The 14528-nt window shown below is 53.8% G+C and overlaps 5 protein-coding genes across 5 annotated transcripts; 3 read left to right on the top strand and 2 right to left on the bottom strand.

Annotated features, from left to right (window-relative positions):
• Positions 1-3209: 3209 nt before the first annotated feature.
• Positions 3210-4393, top strand: PG994_005158 (alcohol dehydrogenase; the record flags this gene model as incomplete). The annotated part of the gene is given in 2 exon segments (XM_066856567.1): positions 3210-3662; positions 3674-4393. 2 exon segments carry the CDS (start codon positions 3210-3212, stop codon positions 4391-4393), a joined length of 1173 nt encoding a protein of 390 aa, XP_066718734.1.
• Positions 4394-4643: 250 nt separating this feature from the next.
• PG994_005157 (uncharacterized protein) lies at positions 4644-5102 on the bottom strand (the record flags this gene model as incomplete). Its single annotated transcript, XM_066856566.1, has 1 exon — positions 4644-5102. One exon carries the CDS (start codon positions 5100-5102, stop codon positions 4644-4646), a length of 459 nt encoding a protein of 152 aa, XP_066718733.1.
• A 480-nt stretch (positions 5103-5582) lies between these two features.
• On the bottom strand, positions 5583-7136 carry PG994_005156 (uncharacterized protein; the record flags this gene model as incomplete). Its single annotated transcript, XM_066856565.1, has 3 exons — positions 5583-6344; positions 6404-7018; positions 7074-7136. The coding sequence occupies 3 exons, from the start codon at positions 7134-7136 to the stop codon at positions 5583-5585; spliced, it is 1440 nt and encodes a 479-aa protein (XP_066718732.1).
• Positions 7137-9013: 1877 nt separating this feature from the next.
• Positions 9014-10216, top strand: PG994_005155 (dioxygenase; the record flags this gene model as incomplete). Its single annotated transcript, XM_066856564.1, has 3 exons — positions 9014-9250; positions 9363-9850; positions 9946-10216. The coding sequence occupies 3 exons, from the start codon at positions 9014-9016 to the stop codon at positions 10214-10216; spliced, it is 996 nt and encodes a 331-aa protein (XP_066718731.1).
• Positions 10217-11839: 1623 nt separating this feature from the next.
• On the top strand, positions 11840-13919 carry PG994_005154 (sulfate adenylyltransferase; the record flags this gene model as incomplete). Its single annotated transcript, XM_066856563.1, has 5 exons — positions 11840-12008; positions 12157-12184; positions 12244-12426; positions 12495-12640; positions 12724-13919. The coding sequence occupies 5 exons, from the start codon at positions 11840-11842 to the stop codon at positions 13917-13919; spliced, it is 1722 nt and encodes a 573-aa protein (XP_066718730.1).
• Between the last annotated feature and the right edge of the window lie 609 nt (positions 13920-14528).

Below are 14528 nucleotides of genomic sequence, written 5' to 3'. Positions count from 1 at the left end.
ACAATTCAAAGTACGATTTATTGATTGTTATTACAGCATTTTCCCGGCTTTCTGGGCGAGTCGCTCTAGCCTGACAGCGGTAGATCTGTCAGATGTCTGCCTACTCGAGCGGAGTTTCATTGTCTTGGCACATTCGGTACCATCTGGGCAGACATTCATGCCCACGTGTTTTCCCCGTCCTGTTGCGGCTTGATCAGTGGCACACAGCTACTGGAAGCGGTTCCTCTCGTTTACACCATTCGTATATGGACCTATCGTTAGCCTGTCGGTGCCCGATCCGACGGATGACTTAGACAACCTTGGTGCCGCCCTAAGGTGGGCGTCATTCGGTGAGGCACAGCCCAGTCGCCCATTGATATTAAGGCTGCACCCAGACTACTGTACACACAGACGATATCTCCTACGAGGCTATGCGGCTCTGCGGAATGCGGCGAGATCCCTTGTGGCCAAAGCGCCGCATACTGAGCGAAGTCCGTCTGTCGCTTTCATATTCCTTGGACTTGGGAGGAACACAAACGCCTATTCTCTCAGGCCGTTTCACTCGAGGGGCTGGCTTAGAATTATGGCTTTCTGTTATGCAAGATGACCAGCCATGTCTTGCGTGCGTTTCCTTGGCCCCGAGCTCCACGTGGTTAGGCCCGGCCCGGTATCAGTGCCATTATGACATCGACCTTGCTTTGGGTCTGTTCACATGGTCTTACCTAAGTTCGACACGGCCTATTGCCCTGTGCTAATCGTTAGAAGCGGTCAACGAGATCATGGCAGTGTTTTGTTCGCTCGGGAAATCCAGGACCAACGGAACTCAGACGCTCCACCCATTTCATTTGCATATGACGGACCAGGCGCCCTTTGATGAGTCGCTGTTGCCAGTCACCGAAGAATAACAAGTGTTTTTTTGCGTCTCGGTGTCCTTTAGGAGCACGATGCTGAGATTGCTCCAGTCTGGTTGGCGAGTAGTAACGGAGGTCTAAGCCATGCAATGATGGAGTCTTATTTGATTTTGCATGGCAGTGTCTTGGTCCCTCGGAGGATCCAGAACCAAACGAACATTGATGCTACACCGCTATCCCACCTGTATATGACAAATGACGGAGCAATCGTCTCTGATGGGTTGTTTCTACTTTACCGAAAAGGAAACTTTGCTTTCCGGTCTTCGGTATAGACCACGGGCACAATGCTGGAGTCACATCTCGACTTGGTTGGCGGGTGGTGATGGAAGTCCAAGCCCTTGAGATGGATCATCACCTTGCTCTTCGTTGCCTCGACTGAGATGATAGGCGAAAGCGGTTCGCCCCTACCGACGAAGGCATATTCGACATGGCGATGAGGGCAGAATTTTAGCATTACTGGTGCCCGATGGACTCGACATGATATCCTGTAAGTGTTCTATAAGATCTCAATGATGCTTCGTGGTTTCGAGTTATCTCCTCAAGGAACATCACTTCAATCGAACATCATTCTCCTACCCTGAATCCTCTACCCACTACTATACTATATCTATACATTTCCAGTTCATTCACAGCAATCCGCAAGAATGGCGCCCCAAGACCGCAACCTGGTACTGCGTAAGCACGCCTCATTGACTCCAATGATAACTTCTCTTCTAACTCTTTGGCTATATAGTGCCAGTGCCATTCTGGCCCAATGACTATCGCCGTGAACGATTATTGTGCCGGCTGTCAGGTTATGCGCTGTGGAAATTGCATAGTTGAGGTGCACAAGTCCAGGTCCAAGAAGCATCACTGAGGGCCTGCTGCGCATCGGTTATGGGCTCGGGGTCTGGCCCCGGAACCCCCCTTCACGCCCTTCTCACGAGTTCCAACAGCCTACAACATTCGAGGGTTGGGCCAACAATCAAGCACACTGGTGACTTCGCTTGACCAGACGACGACCTACTTCCTCTCGTTTCACATTCTCTCTTGTCGTTCCTATTTTCCATTGCTACTTTCTTTCACGCTCTACTCGGCCTTCAGATAGGCCATCTCGAAATCGACAGAACCAATCATCCGGGATGACAGCACCGGTCCAACAACACTCACTTGACAATAGACGGTATAAGAAGGATGGGCTCACGCATGGGTGCTGTTATGTACTATCATGTTCATAGAATGGCGTTTCTCACGGGGGGCAGGCTCTTTGTGTTTGGTGCAAGGACAGGTTATTCAGGTCTCTCTGCATTTTCTTTTGCATCTCGGTCACTTTTGGAGTACACGCTGTGCGGCCTCTGTTGGAATTGATTTTTTATGGATTGACGGTTGAGACAGTATTCCTTTGTCTCATTTCCCATGTACAATCAAGCATTCGTTAACTAGCATATCTTCTCCTATTCCGATGTTTCTTGTCTCCTGTGCAATGATGTCGCCATGCGGCGCAAAAGCCACAGATGGTGCTACGTGACAAAGGAGATCCTGGCACCCAATCAAGTCTACATATGCACCTGCTCCCAATTGAACGGTGTTACAATCGACATGTATGTCATGCATCACTCTGCCGCCTCTGCATGTTCAGTCAGGTCATGTGATGTAGGCATATGTACGCTGAGCCACCACCACAACGTCTAATGCCTGTCGGACACGTTATTTGGGAAGTAACAATGCTGCTGGGGGCAGTGTTGATTCTTCTTTTGATAACTGCCAAGTTAGAGCCAACGTGTGGGTTACACATGCGCGATCCGTATATACGGGCGAAGTCATGACGTAGTTACCCAACCCGGACGGGCGATTCACCCTATCAGCCGCACCTCGAACCCCGGCACGGGCGAATACACTTGGCCGCCGCCCATGACTTGGGCGAGCGAGCGTTCCGAGCGATCGAGGTTCTTGGATGCGAACAAAACCCCCATGGCCACGGAGGGAATATTCGCCCGCCTTTCAGTCTACTAGCTTTCCCAGGCTCGCATTCACGAATTCCATATGCTCTACCATGAGCACCCGGGGCTCATTCGTTATACAGACCTTCGCGATCTCGAGGCGAAACGATTGCCAGTCTCGATCGCTTGGGTGTTGGCAGGTAGACTGCAGGAAAGGAAGTGAACTGTCATGACGGGATGATATATAAACCAAGCTCTTTCACCCCTTGCTGGGCTGAGTAGCAGGAACATAATACTACTAAGACAACGTGGATTAACACTGGAATTTAGAAGTTATATAGGAACAACAGCCAATTCCTAATCTGATATCGTGCCGCTCTCAACGAACCATCACCACAAGATGCCGGAAAACAGAGCTGCCTACCTCATGGGCGAGAAAGTCCGCCCCCTGGCCGTCAAGCCAGCCCCCTACCCCACCCCCGGCTCGAACCAGCTCCTCGTCCGCGTCACAGCGGTCGCCGTCAACCCCATCGAGTACATCAAGCAGGACCTAGGCGGCCTCCTGTACGGCTGGGTCCGGTGTCCGCACGTCCTGGGCTCCGACGTCGCGGGCACGGTCGTCGAGGTCGGACGACCACTACTAAGCTCCGAGGAGGAGGAGGAGGAGGAGGAGGAGGGAGTGGCGGGGAAGAAGCGGTTGTTCTTCCGCCCCGGCGACCGCGTCGTCGGCCACGCCCTCGGCTCCGAGAAGAAGTTCAACGATCCCGCCATGGGCGCGTTCCAGCACTACGTCCTCCTGCAGGCCCGCATGGTGGCCCCGATCCCGGACGCCCTGTCGTTCGAGCGGGCCGCGGTCTCTTCCAGAAGGACCAGCTGGCGTTGCGGCATCCAGTTGTTGCCGGTGATGGGGGTGGGAACGACGAGAACAAGAAGGAGAAGGCCGAGAAGGAAACGCTGCTCATCTGGGGCGGCTCCACCAGCGTCGGCTGCAACGCGATCCAGCTCGCGTGCGCCGCGGGCTACGAGGTCGTCACGACGTGCTCGCCGCGCAACTTCGACCTCGTGAAATCGCTCGGCACGGCGGCAGCGTTCGACTACCGCTCCGGAAACCCCAACGGCACGGCCGTCTCCGAGATCGTGCGATTCTGCCAAGGCAAGAAGGTAGTAGGCGCCCTCTCGATCGGCAGCGACGCGGGCCGCGGCTGCGTCGAGGTCTTGCGACAGGTCCCATCCGAACGTGGTAGTAGTCGCCGTTTCCTGTCGCGGGTCTCGTACCCGACCCCCGAGAATAAAGACGCGGGACTTCCGGCGCGCATCTGGTGCATGCTGTCGTTCTCGGTCTGGCTGTGGGTCCAGCGCGTGCGGCACGGCATCCGGTCCAATGTCGTCGTCGGCACCACGCTCGAGGGGAACGAGGTCGGCACGGCCATCTATGCGGGTTTTCTGCCGCGGGCGTTGGCGACGGGGCGGTTTGTGGCGGCGCCCGAGCCCAAGGTCGTGGGGAAGGGGTTGGAGTTTGTGCATACGGCGCTGGATAGGTTGAGAAGGGGCGTTTCGGCGAAGAAGTTGGTTGCGGAAATATGATATAACGACGGGATTTTGAAGTGGTATTAATCGTTAGCGATCTTCTCGAGAAAGCTTCTGTAATATTTCGTTATTATTGTTGTAGTGATTTGCCGCTGAATAGATACCCCAGTCAATAGTCATTTATTCATAACAGAAGTAATACCCTCTCCTAACGAAATGGAACACAACGTTCCAGCTTCTCCCTGCACTCATCAGACCAGTATCATGAACATAGGGCTTGCCGCTGAACGATCGTGGCCCCCACGGTTCATTGGATGAAGGAACCAGTACCAAGCTTGCCTGCCTCCGGCGGCACGCTCACACTGCTGATGTAGCACTCATACCGAAACCCGAACAGAGTAAGCGACGCCGCACACCTAGCCGCCGAAGCCGGCAGCAAGCCCGTGGACGCCTCGATCGTGATACTGGACAGATCATCATAATCTTCCCCCGCCGCCACCCCCTCGCAAGCCAGGGTGCTCCGTATCGAGAGCAACATCTCGTTCTCGCGGAACCAGATGGTGTTGGCGCCGCCGCCGATGGTGGTCCAGCGGCCGTTGGTCAGGGCCCAGCACGGCGTCTTGGCGGCGAGGTCGGCGCAATTGGGCGTCGTGGGTTCGACCGGGTCGTCGTTTTCATTGTCGTATCGACGGGGGAGGGATGCGACAGGTTGTACCTGGGTGGTGGCGAGGACGGCGAGGATGGCTGGGAAACACCCGATATGCATTCTTTCCTGTATCTCTCGGAATATTCTTGTCAAGCGGAGTTCGTTTGTCGTCGTATGCAAGATCGCGATAGGACCGACATAATGTGTATCAGGCGGCTCAAGTCGCAAGGCACGGGCAACGGTGAATCGAGCCTCCTATCTGGGAAGCATGTTGACCCGGGACCAGCGAGCTTGACTTGCGCAGCTGGTCGAGTTATAAACATGCTTTCTTGTCAGCGTGTAGCTAGAATTTCATCTCAACTCCGCTCTGAGATGTAAGGCTCTGATCTGAGGTCGGGCAGAGCGTTGCCGGCTAAATTGCATGCCGGCATGGGTAGGCAAGTTGCCATACTTCATGGCCAATTGTGCAACTGACATAATTCTCCAGAAAAGGTCTTCGACATTTGTTACAGCCCTTCAAAAGTTAACTTTTTCTTATTTTTACTCTATTCTTATTCTGGCGAGTCTGAAATGGGTCCTTGCAGCTTAGAGCCCCCCTTTTCACTCGAAAAGGCCCGGTGGTAGAACACAATCGGCCATCATATCCTCCAGTTGCTCCATGACCCATGCAGGGTCACCAGCACTTGATTTGATAATTGCTCCAATATCGGCAGGTTGGCCTTCTTCCAAGGTAGATATATACTCTGTAACCACTGCTCGCAACCCAGCCACACTCTTCTGCTCCGCGTCAGACGACAACGCCTTCGCGTTGCGGTAGAACACCGTTGCGTTCTTGAGATTTTGGGCAGCATTGGTGGCGGCTGACTGGTGTGACCATGGCATGTATCGCAGGTTATGCAATTGCAGCGAGCAGTCACCCCGCAGCATGTGGCTTATGGATTTCTCGTCATTGTCGATGCCTTGTACCTCGGAAGCCATCTTCAGGCTCTTGATGCCCTCGGTCAATGCATTCCAGCGCAGAGTGGCCAGATACTGGGCGTCTGTGAACTGTACCTCTGCCAGTGCTGAGCTGAACGACACCAGAGAGCGAGCATTGGCAACAAGAGCCTCATGGGATTTCTCGAGTTCGAGCTCCGGTATCGAGAATGCCGTATCTCGTTCGGCCTTGTATGTGATCGCATCGAGGTTGCCAGATCTGTACCCAACTTCCAGTAATGCAGAAGAAAAGGCCGCCTTTGTGAGAGCAATTTCTGGAAGTTTCTCGAGTTGGTCTTTCGACAGGATTTGCAGCTTAGAAAGGATCTCTTTCGATCGTTCCTCCGCCCCTGAAGCCATGCTGGGCTCGAAGTCTCCGGAGAAGCACTACGGACATTGCAGAATGTCGTCAGAGTCCTTAGCTGCACTAGCAGTGTGTCGATGACGATCTCGTGGGTGACAGGTTCGATGACCGTAACATCCTGGTACTCTTCACCAGAAGCTTCCTGTTCCGTCGAAGCCTCAGCACTGGCACTTGCGCCTGCCATGTCTGTTTCCTGTGACGTGGGCTGTTCCGCTGCCAGCTTCTGCTGCGCGAGAGTCTCCTGCAACTTCGCCTCCTGGATGTTCAAGCACTTTTGCTGCAAATTCATCGCTTCTTGAAGCGCCTTGAAGGCTTCTTCATCAGAGACGTCGTCGCCATTGGCGATCTCTTCCGCAATGCTGGTCAAGATCTGAGAAGTGTTGAAGAGCGTGTCAGCGTTGTTTGGGTCCACGCTCAGAGCATAGCGATGCGCCTCCAAGCCCCTTTGAAGCCAGTCGAGCGACGTTTCACGCAGCTGGCTGAGTAGTGCAGGATGCTCGGCGACCTCGAGGAATATGCGAGCCTTGTTGTAGGCCAGATCCAGGTCTTGGGGGAATGCCTTCAGGCCTTGATCGTAAGTATCAATGGCGCGTTGGAAGAACCTCATGGACTTGGCAGCGTCGCCGGCACGCCACTTCCCAGCGGCCTCTTCATGTTCGCTGGCAGCATTCTCAAAGTCACTTGCAGTCTCCAGCTTCTGTTATGGTATCAGTAGGGCATTCTTGGAAGAGTGGGGTATTTGGTGACCTCACCTGCTCTTTTTTCGGTTTTGGCTTGGCTTCTTTAAGATGATCCTTGTGGTTGCGTCGAGCCATGATGCTGCAAATATGGTGTTACCAACTGCTGTGAACACTGACCAAAAACTGAATTTCAAACCGACGTGAGGCAAATGCTATCAGTGTTGAGAATAGGAAGCCCTGGAAAAATGTTATTGAAGCGTCGATTTCCAACGTTTTGATCAGAGATACGTAATTTTAGCACTCGCTAAGTGTCCCATCAGGATGTGAATATTTCTTGGTGGCCAACGACTCAAACTGGTCTGTGCACATGCTACAATTACATGGGAAATCAGGACCAATTACATGTAGGTTAGCAATTGCCTTGACTTGAACCAGCACGCACAGTGGTGCTTTCGTCGGCCTGTCTTGTCTGTCATCATAGATTCTTTTGGCAGCTATCCCATTGTCACCCAGTCGTTCCACCGCCAGCGAGCCACTCCCTGTTTGGTTGTCTCGTCGCCCCAACGACGCTGATAGATAGTTGCTTTGTTATGATCCAGCTATTCCGTGTTATGGTAGCCGCCAGGGGCTTCTTGATCGCAGAAGACGTTCTGACTGGATGCCCTGGTGGCCTTCGGCAAAGTATGTGATGACAGGTCTAAAATCACCAAAAAGGGGCAAGTGGATAGCTGACCAAGTCCTATCCCACCTGGGAGAATCGAACACGCCTCCAACTCCATGCTTCTTGAACTCCAGCGTAGGGCTCACGATGGGGAGGGCAATGACCTATGATGTCTCCATCACACCTGCAGGTAGTATGACTTTCTTGACATGAATTTACTCCCGTCCTCTAGTTTGACACCCTTTACTGTCGGATAGGCCATGGTGTTCATGATGTCCTTGTCGATGATTTTTACCATAGCCCCTGGCATGATTGAGACGTCGTGCAAGCTTATTGAATGGCTGAAGTACTTCCCCCTTTCTATTGACCCTATTTCATCTCTCCCCTTGAAGAGAATGGTCTGTTGGTTAGTGTGGCGAACTGAGCAATGGAGTTCCCTCTTAACCCGTGCTGTTCATTGCCGACTTATAACTTGCGGTTTCTTAGTCTTCTTCACCAGTGGCAGGAGTCTATCATAACTCCGCCTGTTGTCATCGGTTGCTCGATCCCAAAGATCGCATTTTATTTTGAAACCTCGAACCTAACCTCCTGCGCCCCTGCCAGTCAACGCTGTTTGTTCTTCCCCTTTCGATCGAACCAAATACGACAACGATGAATTGTAGCATGCTTTTCTTCCATCAAGTAAAGCATACGAAACCAACATAAGATAGACCAATGGCCGGGATTCAGTAACCAATCAATGAGTATGCAATTAACGAGCAGTGACGTTACTCGGGGAGGCCATGCAGAAACTACCCCGCATTCCGAGGTTTGATCTCGACGATAAGCAGAATGGCGTGAGTAGCTCCAGAATAGCCCCTCACTTGAATTGAAATCCCCACGCAAATGCCACCCAGGATGCGCAATAAAGACCCCAAAAGACTTGTGTGCGCGGGAGGTGAGCTGACGGGTTGTCAGAAATGGCAATTCTTCAACCTCTGTAACCCTCAGGATCAGGCGCTGTCGGGGCTTTGTTGTCCCCTAGCGTGTCTCGCCAACGCTGCCATGCGTCTTTCCGGGGCCCAGCCGGCCTCGGGCAATGGATACGATGTGGACTCTCGTCCTGTTGGTACGCGAGTGACACAGCATTACTGAGACTTACATAAGGGTCTGTCCGCGTCGGGGTATACTCTAGGACCGCAACCTTAAGTACTGAAGATGGATTGATTCGCAATACCTCCTCGGTTTGGTGTTTGCAAGCCTCGTCTACGTTACACTTGATCTATCCTCTCCTTGAAACTTGATTTTATTTCTCGATATCCCACGGAGCTGTGCTGTAACAGCTAGCCCTGATACCGACGACCACTTGAGAATGGCTTCCCAAAGCAATGCTGCGCCGCCCTTGCTGGACCTGACCATCGACAACATCACCCCAAACACGAACCGCATCAATTCGCAATGCAACGACCGGCGGCTCGTTTACCTGATGACTCGTCTCGTGACACATCTCCATGACTTTGCTCGCGAAACGAGACTGAGTAGCGAGGAATGGATGGCGGCTTTGAACTTCCTTGTCGGCTGCGGGCAGATCAGCAACGACGTTCGCCATGTAAGTTTGTTGTCTATCTCGGGGGAAATAACTCCATTGCCCCGTGCCCTTCTATGCCATCGTCCTAGGAAAGTACCACGAAAGTCTGACCAGGCGTTTATCATGCAACCAGGAATTCATCCTCCTCTCCGACATCCTCGGCCTCTCCCTCCTGGTCGACAGCATCAACCATCCGAAGCCGCCCTTGTCGACCGAGGGCTCGGTGCTGGGCCCCTTCCACACGCACGACGCGCCGACCATGCCAAGCGGCGGCGAGATGTCGTCGGACCCCGAAGGTGAGCCGCTGCTCTGCGTCTGCACCGTCAAGGACACCCATGGCCAGCCGATCCGCGACGTCAAGATCGACATCTGGGAGACGGACAGCAGCGGCCACTACGACGTGCAGCACGCGGGCCGCGACGAGAAGGGGCCGAGCGAGCGCTGCGTCATGCTCAGCGACGCCGAGGGCCAGTTCTGGTTCAAGGGCATCAAGCCCGTCAGCTACCCCATTCCCCACGACGGGCCCGTGGGCAAGCTGCTCGAGAAGCTAGGGCGCCATTGCTGGAGACCGGCACATCTCCATTTTATGTTTGAGAAGGAGGGTTGGGATCACTTGATCACGTAAGTTTTTTGTTCCTCTGCTTGGTTCACTCCCCCAGAGAAAAAAGAAGTGGAGGTTAGATAGTAGGAGACTAATACGGAAGGGGGTAAAACAGTGCGCTCTACGTGCGAGGCGACAAGTACGAGACCTCCGATGCCGTCTTCGGCGTGAAGCAGAGCCTGATCGTCGACCTCGACAAGGCGGACAAGGCCACGGCGGAGAAGTATGGTGTCAAGGAGGGCAGCTGGCTGCTGAAGCACGACTTCGTGCTCGTGACGAAGCAGGAGACGGATGACCTGAAAGACAAGAATGCCTTGGAGGCACTGGAGAAGCTGGGGCTCCGGATGAAGCTTGTCGATCACCTGCCTATACCTGAGCTGGACTAGGGCTCTCCAGGGCCTGTGATCTAATGAATGAACAATTACTGTTTGCATGCTTTTGGCGCGTACGTTGCATTTGTGTTATGATAGGGCCTGTGGGGTTGATAGCCGGCCAAAATAGGTATCGGCGAAGACCCATGCTGGACTATCAAGCGACTGGTGGCATAGTCGAGGAGAACCATACATAGATCTACAACGTGGGTTACGTCCACTACAAGAGTAAGGCAAGTCCAGAAGAATGGAGTACATATACTCCAGTGGCAGAAACAGGGCAACCAAATATCCGAAGCCCCTTTTCCCCTTTGAACATCAATCGACCAGCAGTATCTCGCTATGCATACATTCTATCAGAGCGCGGTATCAATATAACTCTAAATTAGGTAATGATTGTATAAGCCAGAGATAGTGCTATATTGCACGATGAATCGTCTTCGAATCGTCTTGGGATCGTATCAGCAGCTCAGTGAAGGCCGGGATAGGGCCGGTGCTCTAATGCATGTTTGCCCCTAGGTGGCGCTGACAACGTGGGCGCAAGCCAGAGATCGTCCGAGGTGGTGGTTGAACGTATATCTTGGCAATTTGCTTCTTGCAAGTTTGACAGGTCGAGCCTTGGGAGATCCCAGACATGGCGTTGGAAGCAAGGTGGGGGGATTGCCATCAAGACGGCCATTAGTAATCCACTCCTGCACGCATCATATCATATCGCAGTGCCTAGTCGCTTATTTGCTTTTTTCTCACGTTATATTCGAAGCAGCATATCGACATTGGACACTATCAACATGACACTCGAACGCTCAAACTGTCAACAGGTGTGCAACCTTATGCTTCCTAACGCGGCAGTCGGAGCGGCTCGGTCAAGATGGGACGGCTAAAAGGTTCCGGCTAAGCGGATATCGCAGATCAATCTGCAAGGCCATCTCCGCTAGTCGGCCTTACTAATGCCAACTCCTACCAACTTGTGTGATGCTGGATGCTGGTGGTGGTGGATGGCATAGATCAGATTCACGCCCTGACGCTCCTCCCACTCTCGCAAACTCCATACGATACACGAGCCGCCCCACGCTATCCATTTGCCTGTCGCTGGGAGTATGCAAGTACCTCCACGAGGGGCTCCATGAGGGAATAATACATCCAGCGCCTCACCTATTTTGGGGTTGGAGAGGGGGTACGACCTAGAGAAGATCCAAATAAATCTGGCCAGAATCTGACTTCCCAGAGTAGCATCACGTCATCAACGCCAAGCTAGTTCCTGAGCACGCCATCATAGCTAAAGCATAACCAATTGATTTCAGCATCCCCCATTGCCCATTGTGGCATTATGGGGTACGAGGAGAAAGAAAAAACTGTTACGCGGCGTAGGAGCCCCGACTCGTGAAGAAAAAAAACCGCTTGCTGGTGTATGGGTACATTTGTAATATAGTATCAAGCGAATGCCCCCTCCGTAGCCGGTACTACTATTGATAGAGTGAAGGGAGAAACCGTTCCGAAGTTAATTTGTGTGAATCTTTCTTATCTTACTTTTTCTTCTCTTCTACTTGCTATTTCAAACCATCTGGGTCTAATAGTCGAGTTGTGTTGCCTTCCTGTTCTCGTTGCGACTGCACAATCTCAAAATCATCCCTCTTCAAGATGGCCAACCCTCCCCATGGCGGAATCCTTAAGGATCTGATTGCGCGCGATGCTCCCCGCCAGAGTGAGCTCGCCGAGGAAGCCGAGAAGCTTCCCGCCATCACCCTGAGCGAGAGACAGCTTTGCGATCTCGAGCTGATCCTCAATGGAGGTTTCTCCCCCCTGGAAGGTGAGTTTTGGACAATCTAATGCCAGCAGTCAGCCCACGTCAACTTTGATGGCGGGGTACTTTTATTGCCCCGCCATCTCGACAAGAACACGGCCAGCCATGGCCTTGACGACGGGATGAACACGGGCTGATCTGGTTGAAATCACAGGTTTCATGAACGAGAAGGACTACAATGGGTATGTGGCACCGCAAGCTTCCCGATTGCGTGCGCTTTCCACTGACAAAACTGTTACAGAGTCGTAAAGGAGAACCGTCTTGCCGACGGCCTCCTTTTCTCTATGCCCATCACCCTCGACGTGTCGCAAGCGACCATCGACGAAGCCGGTCTCAAGGCCGGTGCGCGCGTCACCCTGCGCGATCTCCGAGACGACCGCAACTTGGCCATCCTCACCGTCGAGGATGTCTACAGGCCTGACAAGTGAGCATACATAATCCGAGTCGCGAGGAAATTTGCCCTGTGCCGTATATACTGACACCGAACCATAGGGCTCTGGAGGCCAAGGAGGTTTTCGGTGGCGACGAGGAGCACCCTGCTGTTGCCTACCTCTACAAAACCGCCCAGGAATTCTATGTGGGAGGCAAGCTCGAAGCCATCAACCGTCTCCAGCACTACGACTTTGTCGATCTCCGATGTAAGACTAATTCTCTATACCCCACCCCCCCTCGCCGATAATTGTGCTGTGGAAATTCAGTTCTGACGAGATTCGCTTTGCAGACACACCCGCTGAGCTGCGGTTACACTTCGACAAGCTCGGCTGGACCCGAGTTGTCGCCTTCCAGACCAGAAACCCCATGCACCGTGCCCACCGTGAACTGACTGTCCGCGCCGCCCGGTCGCACGGCGCCAACGTCCTGATCCACCCGGTCGTGGGTTTGACCAAGCCCGGTGATATCGACCACTTCACCCGTGTCCGTGTCTACAAGGCTCTCCTGCCTCGGTACCCCAACGGCATGGGTGTCCTGGGTCTTCTGCCCCTGGCCATGCGCATGGGTGGCCCGCGTGAGGCCATCTGGCACGCCATCATCCGCAAGAACCACGGTGCCACCCATTTCATTGTCGGCCGTGACCACGCCGGCCCCGGCAAAAACAGCAAGGGCGTCGACTTCTACGGCCCCTACGACGCGCAGTACGCCGTCGAGAAGTACCGCGAGGAGCTCGGCATCGAGGTCGTCCCCTTCCAGATGATGACGTACCTGCCCGACAGCGACGAGTACGCGCCCGTCGACACCATCCCCAAGGACACGCGCACGCTCAACATCTCGGGCACAGAGCTGCGCTCGCGCCTCCGCAGCGGCCGCGAGATCCCCGAGTGGTTCTCCTACCCCGAGGTCGTCAAGGTGCTGCGCGAGTCGCACCCGCCGCGGTCGCAGCAGGGCTTCACCGTCTTCCTGACGGGCTACCAGAACAGCGGCAAGGACGCGATCGGGCGCGCGCTGCAGGTCACGCTGAACCAGCAAGGGGGGCGGTCCGTGTCGCTGCTGCTGGGCGAGACGGTGCGGCACGAGCTGTCGTCGGAGCTCGGCTTCAGCCGCGAGGACCGCAGCAAGAACATCCAGCGCATCGCGTTCGTGGCGGGCGAGCTGACGCGGTCCGGGTCGGCCGTGATCGCGGCGCCGATCGCGCCCTACGAGGACGACCGCCGGAGCGCGCGCGAGCTCGTCGAGAAGTACGGCGACTTTTATCTGGTGCACGTCGCGACGCCGCTCGAGTACTGCGAGAAGACGGACAAGCGCGGCATCTACAAGAAGGCGCGCGCCGGCGAGGTCAAGGGCTTCACCGGCGTCGACGACCCGTACGAGGCGCCGGCCAAGCCTGACCTGGTCGTCGACTTTGAGAAGCAGACGGTGCGCGCCATTGTGCACCAGATCGTGCTGATGCTGGAGAGCCGGGGTCTTTTGGACCGTTTGTAGATACGAGAAAAGAAGAACGTGAGAAAGGGTGCAGCAGCATTATCTATGTTCTCATAGAGAGAAAGATTTAGACATCGTCGTCGTCATCATCATCATCACGCTATCTACATACCTATATAGTAGAGTAGAGATATGACAGGGACTGCTCAGGAAAAGGAGCAGACTGATTGAGGGGTTTTTCATTCCCAGCAGCAGTATATGGACTTGCTTTGGTGTTATTTTATCCTGGGGTTCGTCTACAGTTCCTTATTAGATTTTGCAAGACGATGCTTGATCGCTCTCAAATCCAGTTCGTACGTTGCGAACTCGGGATTTAGAAAGAGAAAGACGAAGAAAAAAGCAGCAGAGAACGCCAACAAAAAGAAAATGCGCCCATCAAGGGGCGCACAACGTATTCTTAATTGTCTTGAATTATCGTTTCGGGTTTTTGAGTCAATGATGTCTCAAGACGCGGCCGCCCGTCCTGGGCCAACACATCCTTTTTCTTCCTTTTCCGTGTGATACGAACCGAGAAGACGGGCCCTACCGACCTACCTGTTATTACCGTGCGAGTCTGGGCGGGACTACTTTTTTGTTGTCGTTGTGCGAGAGGTAAGTATGCTTTTCTTT

This window comes from Apiospora phragmitis (genome assembly GCF_038363925.1).
Source record: "Apiospora phragmitis strain CBS 135458 chromosome Unknown utg000005l:1.0-4161743.0:1.0-4166827.0, whole genome shotgun sequence".
Taxonomy (NCBI): Eukaryota; Fungi; Ascomycota; class Sordariomycetes; order Amphisphaeriales; family Apiosporaceae; genus Apiospora; species Apiospora phragmitis.
Note: the sequence above shows the minus strand (reverse complement) of the source record. Positions and strands in the feature narration are given on the sequence as shown.